At 46.8% G+C, this 23380-nt stretch overlaps 1 protein-coding gene across 7 annotated transcripts in view; it reads right to left on the reverse strand.

Moving 5' to 3' along the window:
• Positions 1 to 23380, reverse strand: part of SYK (spleen associated tyrosine kinase) — a 128940-nt gene that overhangs the window by 61905 nt on the left and 43655 nt on the right. For 5 of the 7 annotated variants that reach the window (XM_049895269.1, XM_049895267.1, XM_049895268.1 and 2 more), the window contains exon 2: positions 1694 to 2158. In XM_049895269.1, coding sequence (XP_049751226.1) covers positions 1694 to 2158 — 465 coding nt within the window. Of the gene's footprint in view, positions 1 to 1693; positions 2159 to 11837; positions 11983 to 17836; positions 18102 to 23380 lie in introns of those variants that run through there. The other 2 variants (XM_049895273.1, XM_049895272.1) reach the window with 2 other exon arrangements.

The raw sequence follows: 23380 nt of genomic DNA on the forward strand, positions 1-23380 counted from the left end.
TTGCTAAATGAAAGAAGCCAGTCTGACAAGGCTACAAACTGACTCTAACTGCAAAATTCTAAAAAAGGCAAAATTATAGACAGGGACTTAGGGGAGAACAGAGGAATGAACAGGGAGAGGCCAGGGCATTTTTAGGGCAGTGAACTTATTCTGTAGGATACTGCAATGCTGGACACATGACATTATGCATTGGTCAAAAGGCAAGGCAAAATGTGAATCCTAATGTAAACTATGGACTGTAGTTAATAATAACAACGTATCAATATTGGTCAATTGTAACAAAAGCACCACATGGGGACAGGGGTGACTATGTGGGAGCTCTGTATTTTCTCCAGTATATTAAAAAAAAATAAAAAGACTGTTCTAAAAAGTAAGACAAATTAAAAAAAAAAAAGAAAAAAACGTAAAAAGATAGTCTAAGACACATCCAGAAAATGCTAACGAAAAATACTGAGCTCACAGTATTGACATCTGTCTGTAAGGTTGAATTTGAGACAGACAATATTAAAAGTGTGAAAGAAGCCACCGTATATAATCTTCAAGCAGTTTAGACTGTCATAAATCTGGATGTATCAGAAAACAGCAAACGATGCATTGAGCATACACCAGGACACGCGAGGAGAAACTGTTGAACACTAAGTCCAAACAAAAGACTGTCAATCAAACCAGCTGACTCATGATACTAAGTGTCATTAAGGATGTAGCAGGGGTGTAAGTTGTCACAACCTCTGCAGTCTTTCTGGATGGCAACTTGTCACTATGTACCCAAATTAAATACACGCATCCTTTAACTTGGCAAAGCCAACCTGCCCAAAGTTTATCGTGCAGATACCGTGCAAAAGCTTGGTGAGTGGTTGTCGTTAGCCGCTGTGGGGTCAGTTCCGACTCACGGCCATGCCGTGTGCTGGAGGGCAGAACTGCGCTCCATAGGTTTTTCTTGGCTGTAATCTTTACAGAAGCAGATCATCAGGCCTTAATAGCAGCATTATTTGTAAACAATGAAAGCGTCCTTCAATCGGCACTAGTTAGAGAAATTAAAGTACAAAGGAGGGAATACCACGCAGGAAAAAAAAAAACAAAAACAAAGGATGACAATGCTATGTGTGTGCTGACATGGAATATTCTATAAGAGATAATATTAAGCTACAAAATCAAGTGCCAATTAGTGTGCCTCTGTGAGGCACCTAAGGATGGCTCTCTGAAAGGGTACACCATGAGCTGAGTATCAGTGGTTTCCTTTGGTGGAGAAATTCACGTCGCTGGCATTAATGGACTTATACCCTGGGTGGCACAAATGGTTTGCACTCACCTACTAATCTACAGGTTGGTGGTTCGAAGTCACCCAGTGGTGCTATGGAAGAAAGGCCTGGTGATATGCTTTTGCAAAGATTACAGCCAAGAAGACCCTATGGGGCAGTTTTACCGCTCTGTAACACGTAGGGCAGCCGTGAGTCGGAGCTGACTCGATGGCAATAAGTTTTGTTTTGTTTTTTACTCTCAACAGTGGCTGCAAAAGAGAGAGGTTGCCTCCTTGAGCAAGTCAATTTTTGTCAAAGTTGGTGACCAAGGAGATGGTTGAGTGTTAGAGGCATCACTATATGACTGGTTTCCCGTGTGAGCAGATGCCTACGGAATTACAAGGGACCCCGAACAAGTGGGGACAGCCGCAGTAGCAGCGCCACTGCTAGCTCACCTGCAGATTCCAGGTCTGTTTCACATACTCCCTAATAAGGTTTTCCTTCAAGTCTTCAAAGGGTCCGCTCTTGGGCTGCACCCCAGCGGGTCGGTTGAAAGACTTCTTGAGGAGGCAGACAAGGCCGTCAGACTCCTGGGTGTGGTAGAGGCAGAGTTCAGCGGGGCTGGCGTGGGCCCTGCCACCTGAGATGGCGTAGGTCCCGTTCAGCTCACGCTCGATGGTGTAGTGGTGTGCCTTCCTCCCATAGGCCACGGACAGGGCAAACCCTCCCAGGTAATTGCGGCTTTGGCGCAGCAGGTAGAGCCCGTCGCTCATGCCTCCCTGCACCAGGTAATCTTCTGCTTCCTCTCGGGTGATGTTGCCAAAAAAGAAGGGCAGGTTGTTGGCACTGTCGGCTGCGCCACTGGCCATGACTGCCTCTTCGCCTGACGGCGATGAGAGGGCATACACGGAGGTATCCACCTGGGGAAAAACACAGACAGGACATCAGGTGTGGAAAACTGAAGCTGCAAGGCACATTTCTTAAATCCGCCTGAGCCCTTCTAGGTCAGCACGGGAACTTTTGCCTCTTTGGACTTTGACATAGCACCCCAAAATGCTGCTGTCCTTTCTGCTTATGTAACGACTACAGCTTCCCAGCACACCCTCAAAATATTATTTAAAGTGACAAAAATGACCAAATTACCTTTTGTTTTTGTTTATGTGGGTGCAACAAGGAGCCCTGGTGGCCCAGTGGTTAAGCATTTGGCTGTTAACCAAAAGGTTGGCAGTTTGAATCCACCAGCTGCTCCTTGGAAACCCTATGGGGCCGTTTTACTCTGCCCTACAGGGTCACTATGAGTCAAAATTGACTCGGCGGCAAGGGGTTGGGTTTTTTTTTCTAGTTTGGGTGCAATGAATTCTAAGAAAGAGCCACATTAAAAAGAGAAGTACGGTTACAAAACTGGACTTCCCAGCACCTAACCTGACTATCAGCAGATGGCACACAGAGGCCATGGTCAGTGTGAGGTTAAACCAATGACTTCCCTTGAGATGTAGACAATTTTACATAAAATGAATGGCTGGTCAGAGTTCTGTTACCAATGAAAAATATCACTAAATAATTTTCCACCTGAAAGACAAGATTCTACTTTGTTTAGTCACTTACCAGAGTGAAACGTCAGTGAGTTGGTGTGACAGCTTCACTTATACACCAATTAAGACTCTGTGAGAGTGGTCACAAGGCCTTCCCACCTGTGGCCCCGGGTGACAACAGCAGCAGGCCGCTGCCTTAAGAGACGAAAAGCGACAACCTCCCAGAGTCCCTGTAGGCCTCAAGGTGGCTACTGTCTGATACCACCTGTTACAGGTTGAATTGGATCCTTCAGAAAGATATGTTCAAGCTTTAACCCCCACCCCCACCCCCCACCTCTGGACGTGACCTTGTTTGGCAATAGAGTCTCTGCAGATGTCATTAGTTAACATGATGTCATACTGGAGCAGGGGGGGTCCCAACCCAACAGGAGTGGAATCTTGTTAAAAGAGAAGAGACATGGAGGGAAGACGGCCACGTGAAGACTCAGGCAGAGATTGGGGCTAAGCTGCCACCAGAAGTTGAGAAAATAAGAAAGCATCTTCCTCTAGAGCCTTTGGAGAGAACATGGTGCTGCCAACACCCTAAATTCAGGCTTTTAGCCTCCAGACCTGTGAGCCAAAAAATTTCTGTTCTTAGAAGCCACCTAGTTTGTGGTACTTGTTACGGCAACCCCAAAACACAAGGCTCCACTTAGTTTTGTCGCTTGCTGCAGTGAAGTCTCAGAGAGCTGCCATGGTAGCCCCGCTCACACACCAAGTATAACACGACAGCGGTCACCACAAGGCCTTCCCACCTTGGGCCTGGGTGATAAGACCAGCAACCACTTCCTTGAGGCATGAAGAGGGACATCCTGCCAGACCCCCAGGGCCCCAGGACATGGCACTGTCCACTCCCCCCTTCTCTAGACAGGGAGTGGAGGAGACTACCCAGATGGCTTCCTGGGTGCCAGCATCTACCATCGGCATTATCCATATGAAAGAAAGAGTGTGGGTTTCCCATTGGATGAGGACATTTACTACAGAAAAGACAGTTCTCCCACTGAACAGACACTTCACACCATTGCCACGTGACCTTTAGAAGAAAGAGGAGGCTATCAACATATCTTTAACAGGAAAAGTGTTTTCTTTCAGTGGTGACTGTGAAGATACATATTGCTGGTCTAGAAAGCCTCCCAAGAAGTGTATATTTTCACCAAAAGGGGCTTGCCATCAATAGAAAATTACCTAGATGGCTCCACCAGTTCATCCAGGAGGAAAATGGTGGTCCCATTTGCCACTGAATGGAATCTGATCTGACTCATGGCCACCCCCTGTGTGTCAGAGTATACCTGTGCTCCATAGGGCTTTCAATGGCTGACTTTTCAGAAGTAGGTTGCCAGGCCTCTCTTCTGAGGCACCTTGGGGGGGCTCTAACTTCCAACCTTTTAATTAGCAGCCAAGTGTGTTACCCATTTGCATCACTCAGGTAAAAATGTACACGCCCTTTAATGCTTCTCACACGCACATTTATGTTCACGTGAAACAGCTGCTTCTCAGTATGAAATGTTCTACTACCCAGAAAACAAACAAAAAACCCGTTGCCATGGAGTTGACTCCGACTCATAGTGACCCCATAGGACAGAGCAGAACTGCCCCATAGAGTTTCCAAGGAGCGCCTATGGATTCGAACTGCCAACCTTTTGGTTAGCAGCCATAGCACTTAACCACTATGCTACCGGGGTTTCTGAATTGTCCTACAAGTGGCTGTAAAACAAGAACACTCGCCTCATAGAGGTCATGGGATTTTCTCTAAGCAACAGCATCCAAGCAGTATCCTGGGTGACCCCTCACGGCACACGAGCTTGGTCATAATTTGATAGCACAAATAAGCCATTGTCTTGCTGTGCTTCTCACAGCATTTGACTATCAATGGCTCAGTTTTCTTTGTTCAACAAACTAAAAATGCACCTCTAGGCAAGATTTTTTTAAAAAGCGTCCATATTTGCTCTTAAGTCTAAGAATACTATTAACAAAAAAGATGTTTTTGGAAAATAACGAGTCAATGGGTCTTTGGGAATGAATGTTTCTCTTCTGATTGTTTTCCCCTAAGGCTGGTCCTTCTTCAGTGCTTTTGTTGCTGGTTCTGCCCTGTCCTTGAACAGCTAAGTCCTAAACCCTCCTTTCTCACACCAGGCTCCTTTACTGCAGAGGGTCTTCCTAGCAGTGCTCTATGCTCCCTCCCCCTGCCCCCCAGTTCTACCTTCTCTCCACCTACAGCGCAGGGATCCCAGTACCCAGGCCAGCACCTCTGAAACTTTCCTGAGCCTGGAAATCTCCCAGGGCTTCCTTACAATGTAGGGGTCTGCAGCTCTCCGTGCCAACACTTCAGGTGATGCTGACCATATCTGAGAGAGCAAGCTCATATCAGCTGTCTGAGGCCCTGGCCACCTGCCCTGGCCCAGGTGGTGGCTCCGGCAGGAGCCATTTCTGTACCTAGGAACTTGGGTCGTTCAAGTCCTTGCCTTGTCTCACACTCATCTTCCAGTATCCTGCCCACTTTTCCTCCAAGTGGCATTGGCACATGTCCCCGATTCCCCTTGTCTGTGCCACTCTACTATCTAAACACATCATCTCCAGTCCGCACTGCTATGAACTCAGCTGGCCTGCTGCCTGCCTTCTTCTTCCTCTTCCACGGATGGATCACCATGGTTGCTGTCACCTCCCTCTCTCACTAAACAGACCCTCTGGCAGCTTTCCTTGCCCAAACCATCTCACATGTCCTTGTCCTCCTTCATTCTCAACCTCATTTCTGCAGGCATGGGGCACAGGCCACGGGCGACAGTCCCCAGCAATGCCTCCATGCCCCTCTACCACGTCTGTGCTCAATGCACTCCCTCTGCTCGGGGGCTGCACCCTCTTGTTCCTCTGGCCACTTTCAGTCATCTTTTCAGATCTAATTCAAATGCCGCCACACCGTGTCACTGTCCCTGATCACGCTTGTAAAGGGGGCTTCTCATGTTCTCTTCACACAGTGGCAGTCCACTGCTGGCTTCAGCTAACAGAGTAAGCCTTAAAGAACTGTACTTTAAGTAAAATGTCAACAAATACTTTCCGATTTCTAAAAATTGTAACAATGTGGCTACCACTTTTGTTGATTCATTGGCTTGCCACTCATATTTCCATCCGCGCCGACATTTGGGTGTGAATTGCCTGTTGAAGTGAATCAACATGAGATGAGATGGCCGTGGGCAGGCCCTCTGGGAGCACATGTAAACTCGGAGCAGCCCTGCCTGGCCCGATCCTGCAGGTGCAGGCTAGGGACCCGCCTGAGCGGCTTTGATGGTATATCTCAGATCTGTTCTCAAGTCTGAGTTCAGCTGATGGGGGAAGAGGCTCCACCACCCAGGCATCAGAACCATCACCACTGAGCGGCCCTGTGCTCTGACGGTGTGATTTCCTGTGCTTGACCCAACCCTAGGTGCTGGCTTAAGAAAGAGGCGTTTGTTGGTGGTGGTGGTGGCGGCGGTGTTTTTTTAGAGTGGAGTTGGTTTATTGCAAGGACGACTTAGTGCACATTAGTTGGCAAAACTCACTCCCCTTACTTACTCCCTAGGTCAACTCACACATTCTCATCCCCAACCACATGCCCGTGAATCTTACATTGCTCTCTCCTCTGACCTCCGGATCCATACCATCTGCCTAGCTAACATCTCCACGTGGCTGTCTAACAGGCAACTCACCCTTCAGGTACCCGAAACAGGGCTTTCGGGTGCTCATGCTGTTCCACCATCAAACACAGTCCTCCCTCAGCCTCTCCTAATGGAGGAAATAACACCACATCTAACCAACGAAAAAACCATAGAGACTTTCAGGATTCTTCTCTGTCAACCTACTCCTCACGTCTAACCCACTGAGTCTGAAGAGAAGGCATTGTCTAACAGAAGCATCTGTTATACACTGGAATGAGGCCTCTTGAGGAGCCGTGAGCTCCATTCAGGAACCTTGTTCCGTCAGATACAGCCAGGCCATTTGTTGAGGCTCAGGTGAAACTTGATGGAGCTTAGATGAGCTGGACTCCTAGGTTCTCTTCTCAGTTTTCCTCCAAAATATACTGCAGACCTATCGCTTCCCACCATCTCCTAACACTGTCCTCAGTGAAGCCACCTGATCTCTCCTCTCAGTGGAATTCCCTTTTCTAGTCAGCCCCTTTCCACTCCTGTGCTCCTAGTAGCCCGTTCTCCACACAGCAGCCAGAGTGATGTTTCCAAACACCTCTCAGCACGTGTCACATCTCACACCTTCTTCCCTGTCCCAGTGCTTGGCCTGGTTTGCCCCGAGCCCCCTCTGGCTCCTCTTGCTCGCTGGCCCCTGTGCTCTCTCTGACCAGCCACACCCCCTTCTACCTATCCTTCCTACCCTGAGTTCTTTTCTATCTCCCAGCTCCTCCACTTTCTCTTGGCTGTTTTGTTTGTTTTGGTTTGGCACTGCTGGTCCTTCCCAGCTCTGAGTCCCCTGTTCAATATCACCTACTCAGATAGGTGTACCCCGATGACCAACCTAAAGTTGCTGCCTCTGCCCACCCAGCTGTCCCCATTCATATTTATCTCTCTATTGTACTTATCTCCTTCACAGCACTTACTGCAAGCCTGCTATCTTCTCGCTTGTTTGTTTATGATCTGCCCTCCCCCTGAGATGTGAGCTCCAGAGGACTGGTCATCTTCGCCGTCCTGCCCATTGATGTTGACCAGAGAGCAACTGCTCAAAGAAGACCTGTTCAGTGGAAACATGCTGATCTTCTCTCTCTCTCTTTTTGATTTCTCTAATGAATGTATATCACTTTCGTAATAAAAATTTTAAATGTGCAGTTACTGTTTTACCAGGCAGAGTACCAGAGTTTGAGAGTCTTCTAGATCCCCCCAGCCCCTGGACAGATGGCCTGGCTACATCTGATGGAACAGAGTTTCTAAATGGAGCTCACTGCTCCTTCAAATTGATGCTTCTGTGAGAAAAGGCTCTCTTCTCTGGTTTCCTACTCCTTCTCCTGCACCCCAGTCCCTGACCTGCCTCCTACAACATAGAGAACACTTCCAGTTCTGCTTCCACGGAGCTCTCCTCAAAAGCTTGATCACAGCTACCACTGTCCCATCTCAACATGAACAAACTCATCCACACTTAATGTTACTTCAACACCTTTTACTACCCTGGTCACTTTTCCCCACACGGTTTTGTTTTGCCTAAAACTCTTTAAAGTGTAACCAGCTTTGAAGTTGCCACTGCGATCTAATAAACACTTGCCACAGCATTGGCCTCTCCCGTGGGTCTGCACGCCATGGTCCACTAATCAGTCATGGGCTGCCTCAGCTGTTCAGCACCCACATAGGGCTGTGGCTCATGAAAACCTTCCTTTTCACAAGCTGCAAAAACATGTTCCCCCTACCCAGAATTTACATATTAAGACTTCTGCTTTTACCTTCTCACACCCCCTTCTATTTGGGATGGGTCTTACCCATTTCCATCTAGAGACTTTCATTAAGTTAGCTCAGGGTCTTCTTATCTCAGCACTATTGACATTTTAGGCTGGTTGATTCTTGACTATGGAGACTATTCTGTGCACTATAGGTCATTTAGCACCATCCCTGGCCTGGACACACTAGGTGCCAATAGCAACCCCCTACCCCACAAGAGTACAACCAAAAATGTCTCCAGACATTGCCAAATTCTCCCTAGTTGAAAACCACTGTGCTGGCTGTTGTCACTTGCCCACAAATCTAATGTGTATCTTCTATTGCTCTAGCATTTTTAGCAGTAAATTTGATTAACAAACACTCCTTATCTCATCAAAGTAAATGAGCAAAGGACAGGGAGGGCTGGAAGGAGCAGAGGTCAGTGTCCTCCAGTGGAGGTGCCGAGCAGAGGCTGAGGTTGGAAAGGCTGGTGTCCTGGCCCAGCTCAGCCACTCACTGCCGGTGGACCCTGGCATGTTAGCTTGTTAGCTCCTCAAGCCACGGTTTCCCACCTGTGGGAGGGGTGATAAGAGTACCCAAGTCCCTGGAGCAAATCCACAGTCAAGTGTGAAGAGTGGAAGTTGTCCACACAGAAACGGGTTCCTCACGAGGTGAGCTCTGGATAGAAAGGAGGACTGGATCCTGGTGGGGTGCTGTCGAGAAAGGCTTGGGCAGCCCCACACTTAAAAAGATGGGGGTGCGTGTGTGTGAGTGTGAATATGTGTGAGAACATGTGAGCACATGTGTGTGTAAGTGTGGTGTGTGTGTGTAAGAATGTGTACGTGACTGTGTGAGTTTGAATATGTGTGACAGTGTGTATGTGTGTGTGAGTGTGTGTGTACATGTGTGAGTGTGTGTGTACGTGTGTGAGAGTGTGGCATGGAGCATGAGTGTGTGAGAATGTGTACTTGACTGTGTGTGAATTTGAATACGTGTGACAGTGTGTGTGAGTATATGTGTGTGTGTGAGTGTGAGTACTTGTGAGTGTGAGTGTATGATAATGTGTGAGTGTGTGTATATGTGTGAGAGCGTGGTATGGAGCATGAGTGTGTGAGAACATGCATGCGAGTGTTTGTGAGACTGTGTGTGAATGTGAGTGTGGTCTGTGAGTGTGTACACGTGTGTGTGAGAGTGTGTGTGCATGTGTGAGTGAATATATGTGACAGTATATGTTTGAGTGTATATGTGTGTGTGAGAGTGTGTGAGTGTATGAAGGATGTGAACGTATGAATGTGACTGTGTATGTGTATGAGTGTGGTAGGGAGTGTGTGAATGAGAATATGTGTATGTGAGTGTGAGTGTGCATATGTGTGTGAATGTCAGTGTGTGTGTGAATGTCAGTGTGTGTGTGAATGTCAGTGTGTGTGTGCATGTGAGTGAGCATGTAAGTGTGCGAGAGTAAGAGTTGTGTGAGAGTATGTGTGTGTGTTGTGCGTGAGGCAGACAGACAGACAGACCCATGCACACATGAGAACTGTGAAGAGTTACAGGGAGACTTGGACCTTGCCAAAGACAATGCTCCTGGCCTCAGAGCGCTGCCTAGTGCCGGTCAGGCTCCAGCATGTCCGATAAGCAGCCACAGTTCTTCCGCGGGCTTGGATTCTGCCCTCCCCCGCCTCAGCCCTGCAGTGCCACCAGCATCCCACGCAGGTCTGCTGTAAAATGTCTTCTTGTGAATGAGGATAAGCCCCATTCCACCCAGCCACATTCTCAAGCCTGCCACGTGTTCTAAGTTACCCTCTGCAGCTGCCTTTACAACAGGTTATAATGTTTCATGGCAAGCAGACTTCAGGGCCCAGTGTTTCAAACCCAGGACTAAAGTAGATTACATAATCTTTGTCCTTCACAAGTCACTTAGCTTGGAAAATACCATCTGTGTAGTTCTATTTCATCAGACAGGAACTTTACAGATGAGGAGTGATGGCCCCATGCTTAACATCATAAACACAACCATTTCAGATAACGTTGAGCTAATTACAAAATTAATTATAAATGAATGTTTCTGGGGGAGGCTAAGTGGACGATTAAGCACAGACGTTCACTCCAGGCTAGCAGCTGGAAAAGCCTTCCGGAACCAAAAGCTCTGATGGAGATTTTGTCCCCTGCAGGGGCACAAGCTGGGTGAACATACAGAGCGGCTGAGCTCTGCAACGCTCACCTGGTTCCTGCCCACCCTCACTCCTAATCTCACCTCGGCAGCTATCACCTACTAACATTTTATACACGTTATTTTATTGTCTGTGTCACCCAAACCCACCAAAGTACACACTCCATTAGTCTAAGCGTACAGTCCCTGGGTGGTGGAAATGGTTAATGTGCTTGGCTGCTAACTGAAAGGTTGGAAGTTCGAATTCATCCAGAGGCACCTCAGAAGAACTGCCTGGCAATCTACTTCCAAAAAGTCTGCCACTGAAAACCATATGGAATACAGTTCTACCCTGATACACATGGGGTCATCCTGAGTTGACGTGACAGCAACTGATCCGTTAGGATAAATGCAGAGCCTACACTAAGGATAGAAACCCTGGTGTAGTCGGTAAGTACTATTGGCTGCTACCCAAAAGGTCGGCAGTTCGAATTTGCCAGGTGCTCCTTGGAAATTCTATGTGCCAGTTCTACTTTGTCCTATAGGGTCGCTATGAGTTGGAATCAACTCCACAGCAAAAGGTTTTTGTTTTTGTTTTTACCCTAAGGTTGGTTTCCTCTCTGCAAAGTTTGCTGGTGAGTTAAAATGTATATGTAACAGGCTGCCTCCAAGATGCTCCCTAATGACCGTGTGATCCCCTCCACATTGACTGGCAGCTGACTTCAGAGTGATGACATGTGATATCCGTGCCTAGCCCATAAAAGTCCCCACTGCTTTCTGTGCAGAGGCTCACATGGTAAGAAACTGAGGCCTCTGGCCAACAGCCAGCATTAAGTTTTAAGCAATGGATGAGCGGCCTTGCAAGTGGATCCTCCAGCCCTCAGCCAAGCCTTCAGATGATTGCAGTCCTGGCCAACGTCTGACTGCAGCCTCATAGGTGACCCTGAACATAGTTAAACTATCTCAAATTCCTGAAGCACAGAAATTATAAGAGATAATCAATGCGTATAGTTGCTTTAAGCCACTAAGTTCAGGATTGGGTATATACAGCAAGAGATAACTCATACAGTGTGTACTATAGAGTTATGTGAGAGAAGCAACCAGTGCTTAACAAATATTGAAATGAATCTTTGTTAAACACTGTCCGAAATGCTGGGAAGTGAGAGCGAGGTGATAGAGGCTAGGCTCTGGCAGAGTCAGAATAAAACTTTCTAGTATTGAGGAAAGGTCCCTGGGTAGCTCAAGAGGTTTATGCTCAGCTACTAACTTAAAGCTTGGCAGTCTGGACCTATCCAGAGGCACCATGCAAGAAAGGCCCGGCAATCTATTTCTGTAAAGATTACAGCCAAGAAAGCCCTAATGAATAGTTTTACTCTGTAGCACATGGGGTCGCCATGAGTCAGAATCTACTCTATGGCAACAGGTTTTAGTTTGGGACTGAGGAGGTAAGAGGAGGTTAAATGCTAAGGTCAGGAAGAAGGTGCTAAGTTACATGTACCTAGTATGTGTTCCTAGACGCTGCCTTCCTCATTCTGTCTTCCTTCATCACCACATCTCTCTGTGGAAGACAGTCGAGGCACTGGGTCTCCAAACCTTGCAAGGGCTGAAGTATCCGAGCCTGGCACCTAAAGATTATGGGGGACCAGGATCAGAGGCAGATCTCAAAGTTCAGATGAGTTTACCATCATTAACGAGATTATGCCTGACCCAGTCTATGGTGTTTTTGGTTGCCTCATATGCATGGGAAAGCTCGTCAATGAATAGGGAAGACCAAAGAAGAACTGATGCCCCTGAGTTGTGGTGTTGGCAAAGAATACTGACTATACCACAGACTCCCAAAAGAACAAACAAATCTGTCTTGGAAGAAGTACAACCTGAATGCTCCTTAGAAGCAAGGATGGCAAGACTACATCTCACAGACTTAGAACATGTTATCAGGAGGAATCAGACCCTAGAGAAGGATATCATGCTTGGTAGAGTACAGGGTCAGTGAAAAAGAGGAAGACCCTCAATGAGATGGATTGACACAGTGGCCGCAACAATGGGCTCAAGCATAACAACGATTGTGAGGATGGCGCAGGACTGGGCAGTGTTTCGTTCTGTTGTGCATAGGGTCACTCACTATGAGTCAGAACCGACTCGACGGCACCTAACAACAACAAAAGCGAGATCATTACTGATTAACCTTCAGTTTTCCTCTCTCCATCTTGTCATTATTATGCAGCAGAATCTCACTGTCTTCTCATCTTACGCATTTTGCCTTGAATGTTTTCGAAATAACATTGGCAGCATTGTATCCTTTCACCTTATTCGATCTCTATGCTGAGCAAAAAAATCCACGAAGCTGGACTATATGAAGAAGAATGCACCATCAGGTCATTGGAGGAAGATTCGTTAACAACCTGTGATATGCGGATGACACAACCTTGCCTGGTGAATATGAAGATGACTTGAAGCACTTACTGATTGAGGTCAAAGACTACAGCCTTTAGTGTGGATTACACCTGAACGTAACAAACATGAAAATTCTCGCAACTGGGCCAATAAACAAAATTTAGTTAAATGGTGAAGAAATTGAAGTTGTCAAGGAAGGATTTCATTCCACTCGGGTGGATCAATAATCAACAAACACCTTTGGAAACGGTAGTCGAGAAAATCAAGCGACATATAGCACTGGACAAATCTACTGCAAAAGACCTCTGTAAAGTTTTCAAAACACAAAAAGTCACTTTGATGATTACAGTGCACCTTACCCAAGCCATGGTCTTTTCAATCATCTCATATGCATATGAAAACTTGACAATGAAAACGGTAGACAGAAGAATTGAGGCCTTCGAACTATGGTATCTATTGGCAAATATACCATGGGCTGCCAGAAGAACAACCAAATCAGTTTTAGAAGAAATACAACCAGAATGCTTCTTAGAAGCAAGGATGGGGGGACTTTAGTTTGCTTAGTTTGGACATGTAATCAGGAAAGACCAATCTTTAGAAAAGACATTATGTTTGGTGATGCAGAGGGTCAGCAAAAACAAGGCAAAGCCTCAGTGAGATGGACTGACAATAGTAGCTACAACAATGGGGTCAGACACACCAGCGATCATGAGTATGGTGCAGGGAACGGGCAACATTTTAGTCTACCATACGTAAGGTCGCCATGGGTGGACCCAACACCACAGTGACTGACAACATACGTTAAGTCTGTGTTCTGAGATGTAGGATTCTAGTTCCCTAAATCTGTGCTCATTTTGGTGTTTTCTAGCCTGGGATGGGCCCAGAAGAGGAAGACTATGCTTTTGTATCTCTCTTTTTTATTACCCTAGCTGTCCTAATTATCAAAGTGCCCTGATGTGATTCGAGGCCTCGGCCTTTCTTACACTGAACCATGACTCCTGCAGGTGTTGTCTCCCCACACAACCGGATCCGTTTCAACTTTCTGCAGCAAACTTCTGCAATACTGCCTAGCAATTGAAGGTGGCTCCTTTCCACATCACTGGGCCCCAAGAGCCTCCTCATACAGTACAGGCTAAGGTAACAGTGGTGGAAGAAAAGAGTATGTGGGGAAATCACATCTGGGGACAACTTATGCCATAGCCACAACATTTAGGGGGACGAAATCAAGAATATGCAAAAAGATACCTTGGCTTTTCATTCTCAAAGCCACACAGCCGCCTCAATGCCAAGCAGCCGTGAAAATGGGCCTAGGGATTTTCCTTTGCAGCCTGAAGCTGAGAAAATGAAGCAATTAGGACTTGGGTAAAAGGAAGAGTAGTTTTCTTAAGAAGGAGGGATGAGCCCAAACAAGAGGGAGAGATGATCTTGCTGGGCCGGTCACAGGCTGGACGGTTGATTTACAGAAAAACGACCAACCAAATGGAGACACAGTAAGAACGTTCCGGACAACATCAGTTGCTACCAGCTACAGGGGCAGCCAGGGTCAGGGGACTGGCCTCATTTAGTCTGTAAAGAACTGTGGCCACTGCCTTTTGCAGCAGAATCTCACTGTCTAAAAGAAAACATGTGGCCTTGGCATGAAAAAATACAATCCCTGGCTTCATTAGAAGACACTACTTCTCTCTTTGGGAAGACCACTCTGTAGGGTCTGCCCTCCAGCCTTTCCAAGCCCTGCCTGGCTGGTGGCTCTGTGCTACAGACAGCTGGTCTACTCAGGCAGACCAAGGAGCTGTGCTCATTCTGCTAAGCCTCACCTGGCTCTGAGTTTGCAGGAGAGCACAGGGAATTTCTTAGAATACACAGACAAACTTCGGACTGACAAAGTAAATCCAAGGCTGGAGAACCTTATTTTTACCAACATTTAGAAATAGAGGGGGATGTTCCAATAGTCGAAAAGATTATCCAAACCTTCACATCCTAATTCTTTCTCTGAGCCTTCAACAGATTGAAATTTCTGAAAATACATCAAGTGAGGTCGATCTATCTCAGCCAATACATAGATTACTTTCACGTTTCTCAAGAAATGCTCAAAAAACTCTTGTATTCCCACCTGTTAGTTCTCACTTGACATAATTATCACATATCACTGATGTTACACCTTAATGTAAACCATAAATGCTACCTCTCAACATATTTGGTAATGAGCAAGCAAGCAGCTCACCAAAATGGAATTTGATTTTAAAATGTAAAATTGTTTCTTCATTTAATATGTTTGCTGAGTGTCTACGATTGTAAACCACTGTGTTAGATGAAGAGTCTGGCTTCTGGCCCAAACGCTCTGTGTGAGTTTTTGGGCCGACCGCAGGCAATTACAAAGGCTTTTCCTGGCAGCCTCAAGGGAAAGGTGTCCTCCTCAACCAAACCTGGTGAACAGTCCGTACGTTGCCATCTCTGAAGTGAGCTGTGAAGACTCAGGTCCCGGCCCAGCAGTGGTTTCACATATCATATTCCTAGACCACGCCACCTCTGCTGAGAGACCTCCTTCTGGCATGGGAGGAGGGAGAAAAACCCTAAAGACCCTTTTCTTCACTCTGAGTCCACTCCCAGCCCTTCCCCCTCACCAACTCCGCATCCCTGAGTCCATCAAACTACAGGAACCTTTGGTTTGGGGCTCCCTCGGCAGTAAGATAGGTCCCCACGTCTATGCTGACCATCTAACTCATGCCCTGTGCCATTCCAGGGGAAAAATGGAACAGTGGGGTGGGCACCTTCTCCCAGTTAGCCTCTTGCTTACACTATTGCAGTGAGTAAAGGCATGATGGTTATTTTCATTTCGGCTTGTTGTCTTAACTGGTTACTCCAATGCCTGGCAGCTCAGCTCAGCTCTCTCCAGCTCAGCTCAGCTCTTGACATTAGGTGCCACGTGGGATGGAGAAATGGACCTCTCTGCCTGGGAGAAGTGACTCATGGAAGGAAGGGAGCAGGTGCCTGGTGGCTCCATGCTCATCCCAGGACTGCTAGAATCCATCCCAGACTCTCTACTAGCTACACCTCTTCTTGCCTGTTCACCTGACGATTAAATTTCTTGGCGAGAGCTGTAGCACACAAACATCCTTAAGTCCAGAGCCTCTTGGGGTGTCCTCAGAGCTTCTGTGTCTGACTCATCTGCGGATCTCCATCTCCAGCCCAGCAAATCGGAATTCCTGGGTGTGGAGGCTAAAACTCTATACTGCCAACAGCTTCCCTGGTGAATTTTAGATACATAGATGTTTGAGAACCTCCGCTATAACCCAGCATTTTACTCCCTAAGTGATATTGCTAGGAGTTGCTGGGTGGCATGAACCGTTAAGCTCTGGGCTATTAACCAAAAGTTTGGTGGTTCGAACCCACCAGAGGCACCTCAGAAGACAGACCTGATGACCTGCTTCTGAGAGGTCGCAGCCATGAAAACCCTATGGAGCAGTTCTACTCTGACACACACGGGGTTGCCATGAGTCTGAATCGACTTGGTGGCATCTGATACTGGTAAAGTTTGAGAACCTCTGCTAAATCCAATATTTCAGTCCCCAAATAATTTTGCTAGACAGTCAATTTGCCACGTTAGACTCCAGCATCTAAGGAGGAAAGGAGTCAGCAAGGGTGGAAACTGGGTGGCAACGTGCCACAGGCAGGGAAGGAACCAGGGGACACAATACAAATCACCCTTGCTGTGTTAATGACCAGAAAGCCCACTCTCACCTCCATCCAGGGAGAGAAGGTTCTCTCTGCAGTACTTCTTCCTCAGGGCCCCACGTTACACAGGTGTCACAAGTAACTGGTTATTAAAAAGAAAGAGCTAAACACTGTGAATAATTAAGTGAAAACGGGATCACCACCAAGGTAATCACTTAGCGGTAATGCTCCAGTCACGCTCAGCCAGCGGACTGGGTGCGGCCACGGAATCTCCCAAAAGAGCTGCACTATCTACTGTGTCCCAGGTGGTTCAGTGTGGGGTTCTCGCCTTCCGTGAGGGTGAGACCCAGGCTCGACTTCCAGTTAACACGCCTCCTGTGCGGCCATCACCCATCTCTCAGTGGAGGCTTGTGTGTTGTTTCAGTGGAGCGTCCAGGTTACGACAGACTAGGAGGAAAGGCCTGGTGATTTACTTCTGAAAATCAGCCAGCTCAACAGCAGCTGACAACACAGACTGTGCCCTGAGAGCCATTCTCCTCTGGGGAAAAATAAAAACAATTAACAAAATGATAAGACAGGAGAACTCCCATGGAAAATGGCTTCTCGTTATGTGGGCAAGCCACACATGGAAGAACAAGGAAGCAAAGTCACAGAGTTTTTCTCAGTACTCCTCCACAGCAAATCTCCAAGACCCTTTCCTCCTCAAAGAACAGAGGCACCTGGAAGGTCCTGTGGGCCACGTGACAGTGACATGCAATGACATCCCTTTGCAGACATGGCTTTTCCCATCTGACCTTGCTAACATCTCCAACCTTCAGGCATCATTTTGATGTTCCACCCCTCTGCCTCATTCATACAACCTTTACAGGGACCCTGAAGCTGGTGGTGGGACAAAGCCACCTGCTTCCAATAAAAGGGACTCACAGAACTTGGGTTAAGAAACTCTTCAGAAAGTTTAACTAAATACATATAAAAACTCACCACCACTTTTTTTCTAGTCAGTTAAAGGATAACCAAAGTCAAACCCGTTGCTGTCGAACTGATTCAGACTCATGGGTAACTCATGATTGCAAAATATTTCGGAAGATTGTGAGAGTCTCCCCAGATTTCATAACGCTGTCTTTTATAAACTTGTGGCACAAAAAGATCTGATGCTTAATGTAAGTGGCAAAAGTTATACACAATGCAGAAAGATGGTTTCCCCACCTGACAACTGCAGTTACTAGGATGAGAGACTGCTGTATCCCATCCCAGGAACCCAGACCCACCTCTAGCTCAAGCTCTGCGTGTGCTCAGAGCGAGGGTGCTGAAGGCAGAGAACACACACACAAGGATGGCGTGAATATTCCTTTCTACAGATGCTCACCAAGGGAGAGGGCGTTCTGAAGTCACCGTTTCTGAATATACTTGATTTCCGTAAATTTGACTTACCTTTCTTCTTTGGATTCAAACACAGGTCTGGAGTCAGAAGTCCAGGAAAACATGGAGTGTGGGAAGACACACACACACACACACACACACACACAGGGAAGTATTGGAAAAGGAGAAGACCCGAAGTGGAGAAAGCAGAAGACAAGCATCAACAAGCTAGAGAATTTCCTGCAGCTAGAGGGTGTCTGTAATTAGGGAAGTGGGCTTTTTCCACAAAGTATGCAGCATGCAAAACAAGACGGAAAAGCAGAAGTAGGAGATCCTCGTCAGAACAGGGCCTCTTTTAATTGCACATTTAAAATTAAGTAACACTCTGACAGCCGTATTCCATCATAACAGACACATACACGAGTTTTAGGAGGGTATAAATAAGTGTGGCTGTGCCTATTAGCACTCAACGTGGTAAAAAGTACATTTTCCCATGACTTCTTACACAAATGAACTTTGTCCTGAGTTGCTACGTAGGTACTAGCAAAGTTTTCCTGATTCATTTATATTTTAAAAAGTCCGAGGACACTGTCGTTGTTAGCTGTCCTTGAGTCAGCTACAACTCATGATGTCCCATGCAGCACAGAAGGAAAAGCTGTCTGGTCTTGTGCCATCTGCATAAGTGGTTGGAGACTGGACCACAGTGATCCATAAGGTCTTCACTGGCTAATTTTCAGAAGTAGACTGCCAGGCCTTTCTTCCTAGTCTATCTTGGTCTGGAAGCCCTGTTCAGCATCATAGCAACATGCAAGCCTCCACCGATAGATGGGGATACTAATTCACAGCCAGGGGCTGGCAAGGTCAGGCCCAGTTCATCTTTATGGCAACAGGCTGATGTGCAGGGTTGGAGCAAGAGTGCCGGCTGTCCCTTTCCCTCTTCCCAGATGTCCTGGACAAATAGCCACATGTGGTGCCAGCAAGAGACCTAGCTTATAGTGAGCCTCTGACCAATTCCCTCCAGTTCAGACAGGAAGTGTTACTCAGGCATCCCCTAAACATTCACATGCTCTGTGGACCATGCTGGCTTTTGGATTTCTTATTTCCAGTCTGTGACGTCCCCACACACGGACAAAGAGCCAGGAGAAGTCCTGGCCAAGCTACACAACAGCCCACGAAGCATCACCAGAAATGCTAGATGGAGAGAAATTCTCTCCAAAACACCCAGGACTCACCAGGGATGTGCTGAGAAAAACTGCAGAAGCCAACATGTACCCCAACCTGTGAAAATCACAGCTCCATGAAAACAAAGTATTGTCTTTTTATAGATGATACAACTTGAGCCACAAAGAGGGCAAGTATACATCTTTAGTGCCAGCCAGTATGGTGATGCCAACAATGACAGTGAAGATAACAAGGAGCGCAACCACTAACAGTTATTCCATGCTTCCTGGGAGCAGGCTTTGTGCTAACCACACAGGGCATCAGCTTATCTGCACACCATCCCTAAAGGTAGTTACTGTGGTAATCTCCATTTCACAGGCCTGTAAATTGAGGTGCAGAAGAAAAACCAATGGACTCATCAAGAAGATCATGTAGTCGTAGGTAGTAGAGCCAATATCTGATCCCAGCCAGGTCTTTTAACTACAGCCTTTCAAGACCATCTTCAGGTGGCTGTGGAAAAGCACCTCTCGTTCAGCACATCCAAATGCAGGAACTTCCCTGCCAAGCCTGGAGCTCTCTCCTTGTCCCTTTGGAGCAACAGCTCTCAAAGTGCAGTCCCCAGACTAGCAACATCACCATGCCTGGGGATACATATAAGAAATGGAAATTCTCAGGGCCCCACCCAGACCTGCAGAATCAAACCTTGGGCTTGGGGCCCAGCGATCTGTTCTAACAAACTCCTGTTTGACAACTGTGGCGCAAGAACACCACCCTTTTAACTGCTCAAGTCAGAACCTAAGTTCCCTGAGGGCACCCGCCTTGCATTCTTTACCTTCAGTCCCTTACCTGCCCACCTTCCACACAGGTCTGCTTTTCTCCACCACCACCACTTCAGACAACTCTAACCACCAGCATTCCCACCTGGCTCCTGCCGCCCCCGCCCCCCGCCCAGCATGCTGTCTCCATCCTGTGGCCAAAGTGAGCTCTTCAAACGCACACCTGAGCACGCAACCTCTCTGCTACAAGCCCATCACTCTCTGTGCTTTGATCTCAGGATAAACACCCTCCTGTCGCCCAGGGTCAACAGCTGCCTCCCCCATCTCGCTTCCATCTGCACTTTCCCTGTACAGCATCCTCTGACTCCTGAGTGCTGTGCAGTCCCCCTCAAGGTACTACTCTGTGCTTTTCTTTTGTAATACTGACCACATTTTGTCTTAGTTTCAATTTACTTTTAGTTCATAAGTGCGATTATTTGATCGCTGCCTGTCTCCTCCTCAAAGGCAGGGACTATCTATCTCTCCTTTTCAGTGTTTAAAGTGCTCTTTTTATTTTTGAATGGATTTAGATTATAGGAGAGTTGTGAGGACAGTACAGAGAGTTTCCACACGGCCACACTCTGCTTCTCCTATTGTTAACATCTTCGGTTAGTACTGCGTGCTTCTCACAATTACTGAACCGATATTGCTACATTAGGAGCCCTGGTGGCATGGTGGTTAAAGCCATCAACTACTAACTAAAGGGTTGGTGGTTCAAAACCACCAGCAGTTCCATGAGAGAAAGATGTGGCAGGCTGCTTCCGTAGAGATTTACAGCCTTGGAAACCCTGTGGGGTCCCCGTGAGTAGGAATCGACTTAACAGCAGTGGGCTTTTTTTTTTTTTTATTATTGCTACATTATTATTTACTTGAAGGCCATACTTAATTCAAATTTCCTTAGTTTTTACCAAAGGGACTTTTTCTGTTCCAGGTTCCCGCATTACATTTAATTGTCATGCCTCCTCAGGCTCCTCTTGGCTGTGACAGTTTCTCAGATTTTCTTTGTTTTTTGATGATCTTGACAGTTTCAGGTACTACTCAGGTATTTTGTAGAATATCCCTTAATTGGAATTTGTATGTTTTTCTCTTCTCCATTGCTGGTTGGACTGTAAAATGATACAACCACTATGGAAGACAGTACAGATCTTCCTCAAAAAATTAGAAATGGAACTACCTTACGATCCAGCAACCTCACTCCTAGGGATATGGCCTAGAGACCTAACAGAAGTGACACAAACAGACATATGCATACCTATGTTCATTGAAGCATTATTCACAAGAGCAAAAAAAAAAAAAAAAAAAATGAAATCAGCCTAAACGTCCTTCAACAGAGGAGTAGATAAGCAAAATGTGGTACACACACACAATGGAATACTATGCAATCATAAAGAACGATGAGCTCACGAAACATACTATAATACAGATGGATTTGGAGGACATAATGCTAAATGAAATAAGTCAATCACAGAAGGACAAATATTGTATGATCCCACAAAGACAAGAACAGAGACATACAGGCATACCTTGGTGATATTGCGGGGTTTGGTTCCTGACCACGGCGATAGGGTCACACGAGTTTTTTGGTTTCTCAGTATATATAAAAGTTATGTCTATCCTATCCTATCCTGTAGTCTATTAAATGTACAATAGCATTATGTCTACAAAAACAATGTACATACCTGAATCAAAAAATACTTTATTGCTAAAAAATGCTAACCATTGTTTGAGCCTTCAGCAAGTCGTAATCGTTTTGCTGGTGGAGGGTCTTGCCTTGATGTTGATGGCTGCTGACTGATCAGGGTGGTGATTGCTGAAGGCTGGGGTGGCTGTGGCAATTTCTTAAAATACAACGTTGAAGTTTGCTGCACCGATTGGGACTCTTCCTTTCATAAAAGATTCCTCTGTAGCATGTGTGATAGCATTTTACCCCCAGTAGCACTTCTTTCAAAACTGGAGTCAACCCTCTCAACTCCTGGTGATGCTTTATCAACTAAGTCTATGTAATATTCTAAATCCTTCATTGTCATTTCAACAACGTTCACAGCATCTTCACCAGGAGTAAATTCCATCTCAAGAAACCACTCTCTTTGCTCACCCATAAGAAGCAACTCCTCATCCATTAAAGTTTTATCGTAAGATTGCAGCAATTCAGTCACATTTTCAGACTCCACTTCTAATTCTAGTTCTCCCGCTATTTCCATCACATCTGCAGTTACTTCCTCCACTGAAGTCTGGAACCCATCAAAGTCATCCATGAGGGATACAATAAACTTCTTCCAAACTCCCTTAATTTTAATATTTTGACGTCCTCCCATGAATCACAAATGTTCTTAATGGCATCTAGAAAGGTGAATCCTTTTTTCCAGGTTTTCAATTTACCTTGCCCAGATCCATCGAGGAATCACTACCTATGGCACCTATAGCCTTATGAAATGTATGTCTTGGAAGTCAGAATTAGTCCTTGACCCATGACTAATGGATGTTGTGTTAGCAGACATAAAACAGCACTAATCTCCTCGTACCTCTCCACCAGAGCTCTTGGATGACCAAGTGCATTGTCATTGAGCACAAATACTTTGAAAGGGATCTTTTTTCCTGAGCAGCAGTTCTCAAAAGTGGGCTTAAAATATTCAGTAAACCGTGTTGTAAACAGATGTGCTGTCAGCCAGGTTTTGTTGTCCCACTTATAGAGCACAGGCAGGGTAGATTCAGCATAAGTCTTAAGGGCCCTAGGATTTTCAGAATGGTAAATGAGCAACGGCTTCAGCTGAGAGTCACCAGCTACATTCGCCCCTGACAAGAAAGTAGTCAGTTTGTCCTTTGACGCTCTGAAGGCAGGCACTGACTTGTCTCTGACTGTGAGAGCCCTAGACGGCACTGTCCTCCAGTATAAGGCGGTGACCGTGAGAGCCCTAGACGGCACTGTCCTCCAGTATAAGGCGGTGACCGTGAGAGCCCTAGACGGCACTGTCCTCCAGTATAAGGCGGTGACCGTGAGAGCCCTAGACGGCACTGTCCTCCAGTATAAGGCGGTGACCGTGAGAGCCCTAGACGGCACTGTCCTCCAGTATAAGGCGGTGACCGTGAGAGCCCTAGACGGCACTGTCCTCCAGTATAAGGCGGTGACCGTGAGAGCCCTAGACGGCACTGTCCTCCAGTATAAGGCGGTGACCGTGAGAGCCCTAGACGGCACTGTCCTCCAGTATAAGGCGGTGACCGTGAGAGCCCTAGACGGCACTGTCCTCCAGTATAAGGCGGTGACCGTGAGAGCCCTAGACGGCACTGTCCTCCAGTATAAGGCGGTGACCGTGAGAGCCCTAGACGGCACTGTCCTCCAGTATAAGGCGGTGACCGTGAGAGCCCTAGACGGCACTGTCCTCCAGTATAAGGCGGTGACCGTGAGAGCCCTAGACGGCACTGCCTTCCAGTATAAGGCGGTGACCGTGAGAGCCCTAGACGGCACTGTCCTCCAGTATAAGGCGGTGACCGTGAGAGCCCTAGACGGCACTGCCTTCCAGTATAAGGCGGTGACCGTGAGAGCCCTAGACGGCACTGTCCTCCAGTATAAGGCGGTTACATCCACGCTGGAAACCTCGGGCTTAGCGCGGCCGCCTTCGTCAGTTAGCTTGGCTGGATCTTC

Source organism: Elephas maximus, chromosome 9 (genome assembly GCF_024166365.1).
Source record: "Elephas maximus indicus isolate mEleMax1 chromosome 9, mEleMax1 primary haplotype, whole genome shotgun sequence".
Classification (NCBI taxonomy): Eukaryota; Metazoa; Chordata; class Mammalia; order Proboscidea; family Elephantidae; genus Elephas; species Elephas maximus.